The sequence below is a fragment of the Cupressus sempervirens genome, chromosome 4, assembly GCF_028749045.1.
Source record: "Cupressus sempervirens isolate cs-2001-9-10 chromosome 4, ASM2874904v1, whole genome shotgun sequence".
Lineage (NCBI taxonomy): Eukaryota > Viridiplantae > Streptophyta > Pinopsida > Cupressales > Cupressaceae > Cupressus > Cupressus sempervirens.
The window spans coordinates 157,543,820-157,559,413 of NC_143121.1; the positions used below are offsets into that span (position 1 = coordinate 157,543,820).

General features: G+C 33.9%; 2 protein-coding genes across 2 annotated transcripts; both read left to right on the forward strand.

Moving 5' to 3' along the window:
- Positions 1 to 4,057: 4,057 nt before the first annotated feature.
- Positions 4,058 to 5,470, forward strand: LOC149560456 (aspartic proteinase nepenthesin-2-like). The gene has a single exon (XM_089827616.1). The coding sequence runs from the start codon at positions 4,058 to 4,060 to the stop codon at positions 5,468 to 5,470; it is 1,413 nt and encodes a 470-aa protein (XP_089683742.1).
- Positions 5,471 to 10,535: 5,065 nt separating this feature from the next.
- LOC149560457 (aspartic proteinase nepenthesin-2-like) lies at positions 10,536 to 11,949 on the forward strand. Its single transcript, XM_089827617.1, has 2 exons — positions 10,536 to 10,566; positions 10,613 to 11,949. The coding sequence occupies exons 1-2, from the start codon at positions 10,536 to 10,538 to the stop codon at positions 11,947 to 11,949; spliced, it is 1,368 nt and encodes a 455-aa protein (XP_089683743.1).
- Positions 11,950 to 15,594: the final 3,645 nt, after the last annotated feature.

The following is a 15,594-nucleotide window of genomic DNA, read 5'->3' on the forward strand; positions in this document are numbered from 1 at the left end:
CCTCTACAATAAATCACTAACAGATCAATCTTCTCGAACAAGGTCAACCTTCCATCTTCACAACCATAGATCCATTTGCATGTCCTCCAAAGGTCCTAGTGCAAACTACCTCAACTTTTCAACTTAGGAACAACCTTCACTCTGATACCGCTTGACACAATGAGGGTAGGAGAATCCACAAAGGAGATGTCCTATCCCCCAAAAAATAACTACACGATGGAAGATAAACAACAATGCAAGATCATATATCAAATTGCAACTCTTATTCATAAAATTACTAATTACATGCAATGTGTTGGACTATAAGGCCTTCTTGATTATGGAAAAATACAATAGCAATTATAGTAATAGTTTTGCAAGATCCCTCAAGATCCAATCCAAACACTGGCTAGTCCATATCCATATTTGGTAGATACCTCCAAGGAAGATCCAACTAGTACTCGAAAGCCCACCAAGCTATATCCTTGTTTCCCATGCATCATCTACTAGCCATTCTCAAAATATGCTCCTCTATCACCTCCTCTTCTCCAAGATGGATGAATAATCACAATCCCATTGTAAACTACCTCATATTCAGTGCTATGTCCAAAAACTTAGGAAAAACTCCCTCTCCAACTACTCTCCACACTCACTCCTCTGAATGAATGAATGAATAAAATGACTAAAGACTTCACCACAACCCTTACTTATACCCAAATAAGCCACAAGTTTCCCTAGTAAGATACAAATTAAATATGCCTTACATTAAATACTTGAAGAGCCACAAGTCGGTCTCCAACAAAAATAAAATACCAAATGCCTTTAAAAGCTTAGAATACTTATTAAATACATCAAAATTAATTACCCAAGACCCAAATAGGTCCACTCAACTCCACTAAAATCCCTTAATCATGTACGATGGCCAACTAACTCCGATGCTCTTGCATAAGGAAATATCAATTTATGCTCACAAATCCACCAAGCAATCTCCTATTTTTCTAATCCATAGCTACTAGCCTTCTTAGTATTTTCTCCTATCCTTCATCCTCTTCTCCAAGTTGGACAATTAAAAAATGAATTAAGACTCCACAAAACCCCCTTTTTATACCCAACTAAGCCATAGGTTAGCCCAGTTCATTACAAAATAAATTAAATCCTTACATTAAATATATGTTGAGCCACACGCCAGCCTCTAATAGATATTAAATACTAAATACCATAAAAGGATTACAATTCTTATTAAATGCTCCAAATTGATCTATAAAATCATTAAGAACTCCATCTCACAAACCACACTATCAAGCATCAACAAACCCACAAGTGATGCTGATATCCCATAAGCATTGCCAAGTTCCATAGGTGTCGAGAATCCATCACACATTGAGCACTACGGTGAATACTGAGAAACAATATCTTTCAAGCTACTTCAATGACCAAGCCGCTTCAATTACCGAGCTCCTTGGCCAAAATTATACCCAAAGGAGACTAAGCACCACTCCTTTGGTGACTAAGTCTACAACTCCTAGTCAAAATCCTTACAACATGTAGGATTGCAAGCAAGCTCAAGATGCTCGTACATCAAATAATGATACCATGAAAGCACTCACCAACTACACCCCTAGAGTTGCACACAAAAGCATAAAAAAAATATGGAACAACAACAATAACTTTATTCCAATGTAGATGTGCTGAGGCAATTTATTAAAATGTGCAAAGAATAAGCCCTACCTAGTTGTAGCCATGAAAGAATTATAATTTGGAATCTTAGAAGCTCAAGATTACAAAGCCAAGATACTTATATCTCCCTTCTTACTATCCTATTACTACCTATTTTCATTCTAAATTTCAAATATATAGCCATCAAGACCAAAAGTCAACCTGACAAGTAGATTTATTATAAAAACACAGGTCTTGCCCCAAAAGGAAATCAATGACCACACAACTAGGAAAACTAACATCTGCATGCACCAAGATAAATCCATACATGATCTAAGAAGATTTCCCCAAGGCCACAGGAAGCCTCAAAATCATATGAATCTCACAAAAGGCAAAAGCTATAGGCTACTTGATAACCCAAGAGAGAACATGCTTTGAGCAAGGAAGAAGGATAACTCTTCATGAAGAAGGAAATTTTTTTTTATGGACAAAGGATCCATGTGAAGTACATAGAAAGAAAGAACACAAACAACAATAGTTATCTCTTGAGCAACAATTTGAAATAGGGAAATAGGTATAAAAAAATTGGTTGATGTAAGATTTTCCAAGAACCCAAGATGCTCCTCAATTAGTTTACCATTACTACTATTTTTTCTAATCTTATATTCTACTTCTAGTATTTTAAAACTTTTGGATCTATTATATGTAGCATTAGATAATATAATGTCATCAATCTTTTTGTACGACACTTTATGCTATAAAATAAACTCTTAATTTAGTTTTGTCAATTAAATTTAAAAAATATTATATCATACGGTACAAAATTTGAAAGTCATACAAGTATATGAGAAAATTTAATTGAACAAAATTAAATTCAAGGGTTATTTGATATATTTATTTGCACACATACATAAATACACACACACACACACACACACACACACACACACACACACACACACACACACACACACACACACACACATACACACATACATATACATACACACACACACACACACACACACACACACACACACACACACACACACACACACACACACACACACACATCCCTCATAAGTTTCTTATATAACATTGTCTTATAAATTTAATGCTTTGGATTAAAAATTTTAGGCATACTTAGAGTTTTCTTTTTATTTAAAACTATTTTACATGATATGCATTGTGTAAGTTTCATGTATAAATCTGTATACATGTTCTCAAGTGTCATTTAGGTTCTACTTAGGGAGTCGTAATGTATGTAAGTGATACCAAGTTATTTAATATTCATTATTTTTTGAAAAAAAAATTGAGCTAATCAAAATCATCAATTCTATTTGACCTAATATGATAAATAATTGAAAATTAATATTTTATTATATTTTTCTAAGGTTGCGGAATTGTGTCCTGGAGTCATAAAGATATGCAATTGTGCTCTATCTTTTATACAAGTATAATATATTGTGACAATAGAAGAAAGCTCTCAAATAATAAATTGTAGTTAAGGATGTTAGAGGACATACATTTGGTTGAAAGAGACCGAATGACTATTATTGTGATAAGAATTGTACTATTTTAATCATGAAGGTTCTCTATTTCACATCAACAAGAAATATATAGAGCTAATAACTTTTCATTCATGATATGATTCCACAAAGACAAGTTAAATTGCACTTTTGTCTTACATTTAAACTAATATCCTCACTAAAAACTCTACCTATAATTTATTTAGTCACCCCATTACATCAATTGAACCTAAACAAACATGTTTGATGTTTTAAGAATATTTTAAAGTTATATATGATCAAATTTTATGTGTATTTAATTTATTTTCCATAACTATTTGTATGAATTTAATTCAACAATTTTTTATATTTTCCAATATCCAATAGAATTTTAATCATCCATCTCTCAAAACCACTATAGCGAGAGATGCAGACACACAGAGTCATGCTTACGAAATAAAAATAGTCATTTCCTTTTCTCGACGAGGATGTACAATGTAAACTCTTGTCCCGAATCGCCCTTCCTGTCTTTGCGCTGTGGAAGCGAACGTTGAAACAAAAATGCCCATCGACCCCAATGAACTACATTGGGATACACTGCGACAACTCTTCAATTATGACATTTTCCTCAATAACATAACATTTGTCGACAACGGTTACACGTGCACCTGCATTGACATAAGCTAATACTTGGCTGTAGATTTGGATTCAACACAAGAGACTTACATCTCCGTCGAAACATAAATAAATAAACGTGAAAACCGAAGAATAGCCCGAACCCAGCAGGCTGGCAATGTAAGAAACCGGTTGGAAACCAACTGGCCGATAAAGAAGTACCTCAATAAAAGGCAATCCTCAATCCCCATTTATCATTGACAGAAGACCATTGGAGGCTAAGATCAAATAGGCGAGCAATGGCGTACAAAAATGTGGTAACATTGCTGGTGCTCAATCTGCTCATCTGTTTCCTTTGTAATCTTTTCCCTGCAGAAGCGATTCCCACAGACCACCATCTCAGAAGGGAATCAGCCATTGCAAGGCTCAAAAGAATGGAATCCTCAATCAAAGCCCAAGCTTCAGGAGCCAAACCGAATATGGGCGTTCCTGTAGTAGGCAAGGAAAGAGCGTATTTCATGACAGTCGGCATGGGAAACCCACCGATAAACATACGCTCAAAAGTTGACACGAGCAGTGACCTAATTTGGTTTGACTGCTCAGCCATCCCCGGAGATTCCTCCGCATTAAAATCCGTCCCTTGCTCGTCCTCCCTCTGCACTTCTCTTCCCTACTCCATCTGTTCAGCCAACAAATGCAAAATCTCTCATAATTCCACAGACAATCAGACCATGACGGGGGATTTATTCTACGGGACGTTCAGCATGACAAATGGAAGCGGGGGCGCGCAATCATTTGACGAAGTAGCGTTTGCCTGCAGAACTGACGACCCAACGGATACCAAAGCCGCTCAGTGGAACGACGGAGTCATGGGGATAAACGGCGTAGTTGGGCTCGGGCGAGGAAATCTATCGCTCACCACACAGATTGGCGAGTCTAAGTTCTCCTATTGTCTTGCCGAAGTGTACCCAGAAGACGCCAAGAATTTATTAGCCACGCCTCTCCTTTTTGGCAGTGCAGCTGAATTGAAAGGCACGGGAATACAATCTACCATGATCCTAAAAAACATAGCTCTACCAAATCTGAACAGCTACTATTATCTCTTTGTGGAAGGAATAAGCGTTGGGAACAAGGCTGCCGAAATTCCACAAGGAACGTTTAGCATAAGAGCGAGTGGAAGCGGTGGATTCATCATCGACTCTGCAACTCCCTACACAGTTTTGCCTCACGCCGCCTTTGCTGCAGTAGAATCTGCTTTGGATTTCGTTGTGGATTCGTCCGATTTGGATTACAAGAAAATTGATGGCTCTCGTGATGGGTTTAGTGTATGCTATCAAGCACCTCACGGCAGTACTCTACCCGGTTTGAATATGACGTTTCACATGGCTGTGGGCGCAGATTATGTTATTACTTCAGCAAGTAATTTCGTTACTTATGTAGAGGATGATCAGACTGTGGTGTGTCTGGCTATTTTGGATATGGAGGAGGCTTCTGTTGAACATGTGCCGGCCGTCCTTGGAAATTTCCAACAGCAAAATTATCACATTCTGTACGACAACGACAAGCTTTCGTTTGTCGCCACCAATTGCAGTTCTCTTTCTCATGTCCTTCCCCTCAATCCCAAATATGCGAAGTCCGATGCTTCGCCCTTGAGTACCCATGGTCTGCTGCTGGTGATACTTTCTATTGCAATTTTTCTATTCAGTTTGTGATTGATCAATTAAACGCCGTAGAAGTAGCTATTGTTTAATAAAGTTCAGTTGGCTTGACGATTGAATAATAATCAAGACTATTGTAAAAAAGGACATCAATGCAATTAATGACATAGTCTTTTTTTCAGTTTGATGAATGTAGTTATATTTTACTTTTTTATGCTAATGTAATATTAAATATGTGGTAAGTATTTTCATTATTTGTATTTGACACAAGTAGTTTAAAGTAATGATTAAGATGTATTTATTGTGGTCTGTAGTCATCTTGATTTCCCGCTGAAGTTTAATTGCTCCACTGAGAGTGGGACAATCTGTGATAAAAGAGAAAGTGTATATCAAATATTATTAAAATAAATGTTTATTTAAAAATAAGTTATAAATCGTTTTTAATAATGATAGCAAATTTCTATCTTTTTGTTACAATATTCTTGGTAGAGTGACAATCTATGAAGCATTTTGATTCATTTTGATGTAGAGTTGTGATGTTACAAGTTAAGAAAATTATTGATGTGTTTTCCGAAATACAAAATGACTAATATGATATAAGATATTCTAATGAACTAGTTAGCAACCATATTTTCTTGCCATAAGACCTAAGATATGATTTTATTTAGAGTAGCTTTGAATTATTTCAAAATTGGTACCTTCAAACTAGCTTTAGTCAAATGTCAATTAATTACAACTAATTAATAGGACAAAAAGAAGCAACTAAATTCCTCAAATTGTAGTAAGCACTATCGAATGTCAAAAAATATGCTGAATAAGAATATCTAGAAATTCTTCAAAAAGATGGCAAATGTATCATATTAAAATTATAGTTCTATGTAATCACCATTTTTCTCTATAACATAAAAAAATTACTATACATTTGAAATGTAATAGCTTTCCAACTTGTTGAAATTCATGCAATATCTATTTATGAAGAAAAAAACACATGCCTTCAAACATTAGTGAACTGAACTAATAATATATCTTTCAAGTAATACAATTTAATTTAAGATTTATTAAGTGTCTATGAAAACTATATTTTTTTCCCACTTGTTTTATTTCATTCAAAATGTGATTCCTCATATTTAGATTCATGGTATGGTTTCCCATCTCTAGATAATGCAAATTTACCTATAAATATTAAAAACAAGTTATCAAATAAATGGGGAGAATATGTAAGTGGTTGCTAAATAAATATCAACAATAAGCAATATGAGGGTTGGCAATGGAGATCCTTACATGAAACATCTCTCTCATTACAAGAAAAAGCTATATTGAAATAATTCCTTGGTAATAGACAAACAAATCATAAAGATAGAAAAAATAAACTTTTACGAGGAGCCTCAAATGATGGAAATTATAAAGTTATATTATGAGATGAGAAGATCATAAGTTCTCAACAATGGAATAAAATTGATATTCCTCTTAATTTATGTTGGGATTCTGCATGTTTACCTAAAGCATACATCTTTATGTGGGAGGCTATACAAAATAGAATTCTTAATGCAGATAGATTTACTATAATTGGTTATGAGGGGCCCTCAATATGTCCACTATTTGAAAATGATTTCGAAACTTTGGAACACTTCATTTTTTCTTGACCTTTTACTAATTTTTTTTGTCAATGGTTATGTAATAAACTAGATTAGCATATTGCATTTTCTTCTAATCTTTTAGAGTTTTTAAGAAGTTGGCTGAAATATGGTAGTTCTAAATCTATAGTAATTTGTGAAAAATTTCTCCATATATAATTTTATAGAAAAATTGGAAAATAGAAGAATCTTTTGTAATCAAAAGATGGATACAATTTCATTTTTCAACAAATTTGAAGTTTTTATTTCAGAAGTAGTTAACAATAATATTTGAAATACGTAAAAAGAGGAGAGATTTTTTTTCAAGTGGGATACAAAAATGCTAAAAAGTTGTGTAACATTATTAATCCACCCTTGATATTTTCCAAAGTTAATAAAATAGACTATAAATATTACAAATGGGAACCTCCCCAAACTAGATGGACAAAGTTAAATTCTGATGGCACCTCTAGAAGCAACCTAGGAATAGCTAGTTTAGGATGTATAATATATTCATATCAAGGTGTAATATTATCTAAAAGGGCCAAAACTTTGGTAATAATGTCAAACAATTTAGTACAATTAGAATCCTTGATAGAAAGATTAAGCTTATGTCATGAAATATGAATTAAAATTCTAGTTATTGAAGGGGATTCATAAATTATACTAAATACATTAAGAAAAAGAAAAACTCCTAATTGAATCCTTAACTCCAAATTAGAAGGTGTCTTATATATAGATGATAAATTCTAAAAAATAATTATGGCACACACACCCACACCGAGAGAGAGAGAGAGAGAGAGAGAGAGAGAGAGAGAGAGAGAGAGAGGTGGGGGGGAGAGAGAGAAAGAGAAATTAAAAAGTAACTCAACTTTCGTGTCCTAGTATATCTACTAAGACCTCTTTAGAAAATCATCATTTTAATAACATGTACAAGATAATAAGACACTAATTAATAAATCAAAATATATTCTAGATGGAAGGTACTTTATTGATATGAAAAATATATTTATAAATTTATCTAATAAATAAATTCTTATTTTCCAATATAGAAATCTATATTTAAGTATTAATAGATAAAAAGTAAAGAGTGCCTATAAATGTTCATTGAATATCTATGTAATGTCTCATAAGATTATGAATTCTAAAAATATCCTTTCTTCTATTTTCCTCATAAGCTTGCAATGTAGACTCGGGGCAAATAAGGTTTCATTGATAATGATTATAAACTAAAAACTCACTTAAAAACAAATACAACTCATATATGCTTCTTTGATCTTTAAGATTAACTTAAGCTTCATACATGTCCTCCACACTAATGCCAAAATAAAATTAATAAGATAATCATATATGGGCCAATTTTTCTAATATTAAATAGAGCCCATCTGTGTCCAAGGATGGGAATGATTATTCTATATAACAAAATTAGTTCATCTTTCAAAAATAATCATTTTTTAGCCTTATATGGCGCCTCGTTAAGCCGAGAGGCTTTCTACAGTGGCAGCAATCTTCAATGTAAACATTTTCCATTTTGGAAAAGAATTGACGTTCATTTACATGTCAAAAAAATAAAATAGAAATAGACTAAGTATAATTAAAATCGTGAAAATAACAGAGAGCAAATGGAAGTAAAAATGAGGCAGATCAAGAGTCTTGAATCATTTCCTCATGCTTTTTAGACTCACATAAATATGGAATGATGAAAATTATGAGATTATGAAAATAGGCACGTCGAGAAGGATATCTCTCAGCTATATATATATATATATATATATATAAAATTTGTATCCATCATATTACACACATTAGCACATCTTTTTATTTCAAAATATTTCCATTTAACCAAGACCGATTTAATGAGATATTTGTGCATAATAAAAAGCTCACATTTACTAACTATTATTGAGCCCTTCAAGACCCACTTCAGTAAGAATTATATTTCAAATGGTTTCTAGATTTTTGAGTGTTAAGAGTTTCTTGATGTCCGCTGAAGTCGATTTCATTATTATGTATTAGATTGTCAAAAATGTAATTGTGAAATTGAATCATTTCATGGATACATGAGCAGTTCTTTTCCATCAATTGGATCAAAAAGCTATGGCCTATCTAGGAATGGTAAAACTACAAAGATGGAGTAAGATTCTCCAAGACGAAGATGATGTGGTCTGATTTGTGTTAGGTGGAGCTTTAGTGGATTTTTATTTTCCAAATTACAATAAGTCATGGATAACAAGTAGTGAAATCATAACATTCTTCATATCAGTTTCTCTTAGAGCGGGTTCTCTTAGAGCTGGAGTGACACAATTGGAAGGAGAAAAACTTGTGAGACAGTTTTTTGTGGTAAAATTAGAAGAACGCGTCATTCGTCAATGAGATGAGAGGATTCGCAACAGTCAACTCGATCACAGGCGTTCCTCAGGAAACCAGTGAAGGAGTATAGAACTGGAACACATCAAGTTCTTTAATCAAACATCGTTTAGCAAGGATGCATGGTATCATATATATGCCAGAAACTTTGGGAATTTAAATAAAGATATTGTTTAGCAAGGATGCATTGTATCATATATATGCTAGAAACTTTGTGAATTTAAATAAGGATTGGGTCTGAAATATGTCGTCTTTGTTAAGCCATTTCTCAGGCCTGAATTCCAGGGCATCATTTCCCCAAAGTCTCTACATTCGCCCAAATACGTAATGGAAAACTATTATCACCCAAAGTGAATGGTCATAGAGTATGGGAAATTTGTGAATATGCAATATCCAAATCCATAGTTTTTTTAAAGCTCATGTATAGTTTTTGTAGTCTTTATTAATATATTCTTGGGTACAAAGGTCTTTACTGATATATACTTTTGTAATGTTCCTGATAAGATTTTGGAGTTTTATTAGTTCCTGCCCGTGGGCACAATACCTATAGGATGTTCATCTTTTTAATTGTCCAATCATAGCTTTGAATTTCTTTTCAACTTTTCAAGTTTCTTATAATTTTAAAATTATATATATTTATTTAATTCAACTAAAATAGTTTATTTGTCTTTTGATTTGTTAAGAAGAATAAAAGTAAGGAAAAAAATTAATATATTTTGACCTTGACACATGTAGTCCATGAAATTTCAAAAATCTTCACATTTTTTGAAAGTTTCTCTTAATCACTTGTAGAACTGGATTGGTGTTGCCGCCGGTAGCCCCCTTTATGCAACAAAGATGAATTTTCCAATAAGAAGGGCAAGGTCCAGTAAGGACAACACTTACACATGCACCTAGATTGAGGTAACCTAACGCTTGGCTGTAGATTTGGATTGTATATAACATACTGACATCTCCGTCGAAATATAAATAAATAAACGTCAAAACCGAAGAATAGCCCGAACCGAGCAGGCTGGCAATGTAAGAAACCGGTTGGAAACCAACTGGCCGAAAAAGAAATACCTCAATAAAAGGTAATCCCCAATCCCCATTTATCATAGATAGAAGACCATTGGAGGCTAAGATCAAATAGGCGCGCAATGGCGTACAAAAACGTGATATTTTTTGCTGGTGCTCAATCTGCTCGACTGTTTCTTTTATACGTTATTTCCTGCAGAAGCGATTCCCACAGATCACCATTTCAGAAGGGAATCAGCCATTGCAAGGCTCAAAAGAATGGAATCGTCAATCAGAGCCCAAGCTTCAGGAGCCAAACCGAATATGGGTGTCCCTGTGGTAGGCAAGGAAAGAGCGTATTTCATGACAGTCGGCATGGGAAACCCACCGATAAACATCCGCTCAAAAGTTGACACGAGCAGTAACCTAATTTGGTTTGATTGCTCAGCCCTCCCTGGAGATTCCTCCGCATTAAAATCCGTCCCTTGCTCGTCCTCCCTCTGCACTTCTCTTCCCTATTCCACCTGTTCAGTCAACAAATGCAAAATCTCTCATAATTCGACAGAAAATAGGACCATGAAGGGGGAGTTATTCTACGGGACATTCAGCATGACAAATGGAAGCGGTGGCGCGCAATCTTTTGACGAAGTAGCATTTGCCTGCAGAACTGACGGCCCAACGGATGCCAAAGCCGCTCAGTGGAACGACGGCGTCATGGGGATAAACGGCGTAGTTGGGCTCGGGCGAGGAAATCTATCGCTCACCACACAGATTGGCGAGTCTAAGTTCTCCTACTGTCTTGCCGAAGTATACCCAGAAGACGCCAAGGATTTATTAGCCACGCCTCTCCTTTTTGGCAGTGCAGCTGAATTGAAAGGCAAGGGAATACAATCCACCATGATCCTAAAAAACATAGCTCTACAAAATCTGAACAGTTACTATTATCTCTCTGTGGAAGGAATAAGCGTTGGGAACAAGGCTGCCGAAATTCCACAAGGAACGTTTAGCATAAGGGCGAGTGGAAGCGGTGGATTCATCATCGACTCTGCAACTCCCTACACAGTTTTGCCTCACGCCGCCTTTGCTGCAGTAGAATCTGCTTTGGATTTCGTTGTGGATTCGTCCGATTTGGATTACAAGAAAATTGATGGCTCTCGTGATGGGTTTAGTATATGCTACCAAGCACCTCACGGCAGTACTCTACCCGGTTTGAATATGACGTTTCACATGGCTGTGGGCGCAGATTATGTTATTACTTCAGCAAGTAATTTCGTTACTTATGTAGAGGATGATCAGACTGTGGTGTGTCTGGCTATTTTGGATATGGAGGAGGCTTCTGTTGAACATGTGCCGGCCGTCCTTGGAAATTTCCAACAGCAAAATTATCACATTCTGTACGACAACGACATGCTTTCGTTTGTCGCCACCAATTGCAGTTCTCTTTCTCATGTCCTACCCCTCAATCCCAAATATGCAAAGTCCCAGGCTTCCCCGTTGAGTCCCCATGGTCTGCTGCTGGTGATACTTTCTATTGCGATTTTTCTGTTCAGTTTGTGATTGATCAATCAAATGCCGTAGAACTAGCAATTTTTCAATAAAGTTCAATTGGCTTGAGGATTGAATAATAATCAAGACTATTGTTAAAAAATGACATCAATGCAATTAATGACAGTGTCTTTTTTCCAGTTTGATGAATGTAGTTATATTTTACTTTTATAATTTTTATATTAATGTAATTTAAATATGTGCAAAGCATTTTCATTATTTGTAATTTTAAACATTAGTCTTTTTTCCAGTTTGATGAATGTAGTTATATTTTACTTTTATAATTTTTATGTTAATGTAATTTAAATATGTGCAAAGCATTTTCATTATTTGTAATTTTAAACATCACAACTTCACGTTGTATAATTAATTCATGGGTTGTCACACTTGTAAATACGTCGTTATCAAACAATGCAGATTCGTTATCAAAGATACATACTATCGAATTAGGACAATTTTTCTTATGATAACTAGAAGTATATAAAATATAATATAAACAAATGTTCAATGGGAAAGCTATAAATCATTTATGCCTGTAATAATGGATCTTGATTTTTTGTAACAAGAAGAACAAGAGCGAAAACCCATGAATTAATTATGCAATCATGCGGATATAGAGTTGTGATGTTACAAATTAAGAAAAATCTTAACATGTCTTTGCAAATGCAAAATGTACAATTTAGTATAAAATATTCCTATGACCTAGTTAACAACTAGATTTTCTTGTTGAAAGCAATGTACAATCGAAGAAACTAAGATCCAATTTTGTTTTAGAAAAAATGATTTTTCAAAATAATACATTCAAAATAGTATTACTTCCATATTGAATAATTGTAACTTTTGGATTGGACAAAAAGAAAAAAGAAAATTGCTTAATAGTAGTAGGGAAAAATCCACAATAAGAATATCCAAACAAATTTGAAAAATAATAATGATATGCTCTTTATAATAGACGTAGTACTTTATGCATTTGTAAATTTTTCTCTATAGCATAGTATTTTTTGTAGTTGTACATTAAGAATGTAAACAAAATTAAAGTTATTGAAATTCATGTAGTATATTTTTTTCCTAATGTTTTTGTCCCATTCATTTTTCTTCCCATTCATTGCATGCATTTTCCTTCAAACATGATAATCTTGAAAAGTTGAAAACTTTTCACACCATTTGATGGTGCACAAATAGTAATATATTTTGATATCCTCTACCAACTATGAAGTAACTACACTTTATTAATATATTTTTAGAATGATGATATATTTTCCTATTTTGTGAACCACGAAAAATATTTTTAAGATTGAAAAATGGTATATGAATAAAACCTAATAAATTTCTAGTTGTTATTTTGAAAACTATGATTTGCATAATTGGTGAAGATTGTAACTTTCCCCACTAGTCTAAGGATTCAATGGAGGGATTATGTTATGTAAGGAATTAAGCATAATGAGTTATGATTTAAAAATTCAAAAAATATGGATTTCCTCAATTGTATTAGAAATAAAGGAGGCACACCCTATAATTTATGACCATAGAAAATTACATATCCAATTATAAATCTATTAAAAATAATAGTAAGGTAATTCAGATGAGAGGGTATGGATAATATATAGAGGAAAAAAATTATAAATTGCTTGCATAACCAAGGTACTAATGTAAGTATTTGACAAAAAAGCTACATAGCTAGAAGAACTAAATATACTAAATTTAGAAGAGAATCTAGCACAAGAAGTTAAGTGAGTGGGGAAAAAAGTGTCATAGTAGTAAAAGTGAAGGAAATGGAAATAGGGAGTCAAAAATAATAATAATACAATGGAAAAATATTTTAGACAATAATATTGTTTAGGAAAAATGAATCCATATAATCATAGTTTATAGTAGATTAAGATTGGAAATTAATAGTAATGTTAGAAATAAATATTAGTGAACTCAGTTATTTGTCTGCCGAAATAAGTTCATATTCCCATGATAAAAATAATAAATCTATGAAATCTATGGATAGAAAAGCTACTTTATTCAATTTTCTTAGTTAACATCGTGCTATTAATAAATGATGACTCAATATATTGAGTCCTCCCTATTAGCTAGTGATAAATTTGATTTTATTTATAAATAAATATAAATTTAGTCAACTCTAATATGATATTAAATAATAAAAAATGAAGAATGAAATACACTCATGAGTAGATAATTATTATGATTTTCTATAAAGATTGTAGGTCCTTGAAATGATTAATATAAAAAAAAAATGACATTTTCATCTATCCATAATAGATAATAGAGAGGACTAATAATAAAAACTAGATCACATTGAAGACATAAATCTCAAAAAGCCTACAAGATACTATCAATAGATTATAATTATAATTATATTCCCACATTAAAATCTATAATCATTTCATACTAATATAACTAGGGAAAATGAACACATATTACTACATTATTGTGTAATTATATAGGTAAAAAATAATGATTACTCTCCTAAAAGGTCCCTTTAGGGTAACTTTTGGAAAAAATAAGATTATGTGAATGAAAATATATTATGTAAAGGAAAATATACAAATGAATATTCATACTATTGAGAGACAAAATTAATTATTATCACAAAAAGAGGGGTAAAAATTTATTAAGACAGAAAGGAATATAACAAGGAGAGCTCAACAAGGAGATCAATCCTGAGCAACAAGATCATCAAATTCTTGCACCATCTCAAAGGACAGTTGCCTCCTATCCCTAATATTCCAACCCAGATCATGACTAGAAGCCCATTTGGCTAAACAATCAGCAGTTCTATTCCATTCACGAGGAATATACGTGAACCTAATGAACTGAAAAGAGGCAGAGAAGAAAAGAATCTGTTTAACAACAGTGGCCAGCTGCCAACTAACATCCTCAAGCTCTTGCAAAGAAAGCATGTTCACCACCACCTGGGAATCAGACTCACAAATAATCTTACTCCATCCCCGCAAGCAACACTATTCCACAGCATATAAAATATCTTGAGCTTCCATGAGATTGTTAGTATAATCACCCTTATGAACTGAGAAGAAAAATTTAACATCCCTAGAACTACAACAAGCCACTCCGCCAATACCAGCCAGACCAGGATTCCCACGGGAAGAACCATCAGTGTTGATTTTTAGAACTCCACAGGGAGGAGGAGTCCAGTGCCCATCCTGGTTAACTCGACCCTTCCTCTGATGGTGAAGCTGCCTGGACATAGAAGGAAACCTATGAGCTGCAGCCCCATCCTAAAGATGAAAATTGAGGCGATTACAGATAGCAAGATCAACCGGATCCATACCGCCATCAAGCTGACACTTCACAAGAATAGTTTCCTGAAGACAATGTGATATTTTCCACCAAAGATGCAAAACACCAAGCCAAACATCTTGGAATATGCGACGATTCCTCTCCAACCAGATATGCCAAAGCATGAAAGATGGGCCAGCAATCCAAGCAGCATGGAGAGAAGAAGAATTGGAGGGAGCACTACCCAAGCAGGCCCAGAACTCAGGCAAAGAGGAAGCATGCCGACAAGAGAAACCCCAAGCGCTCCACCAAAGGTGCCATATCTGAGTAGAATAGGAGCAATGGAAGAAAAAATGGGAGACAGACTCCTCTCCATTACCACACAAAACACAATAAGAGGGGCCCTGAAAT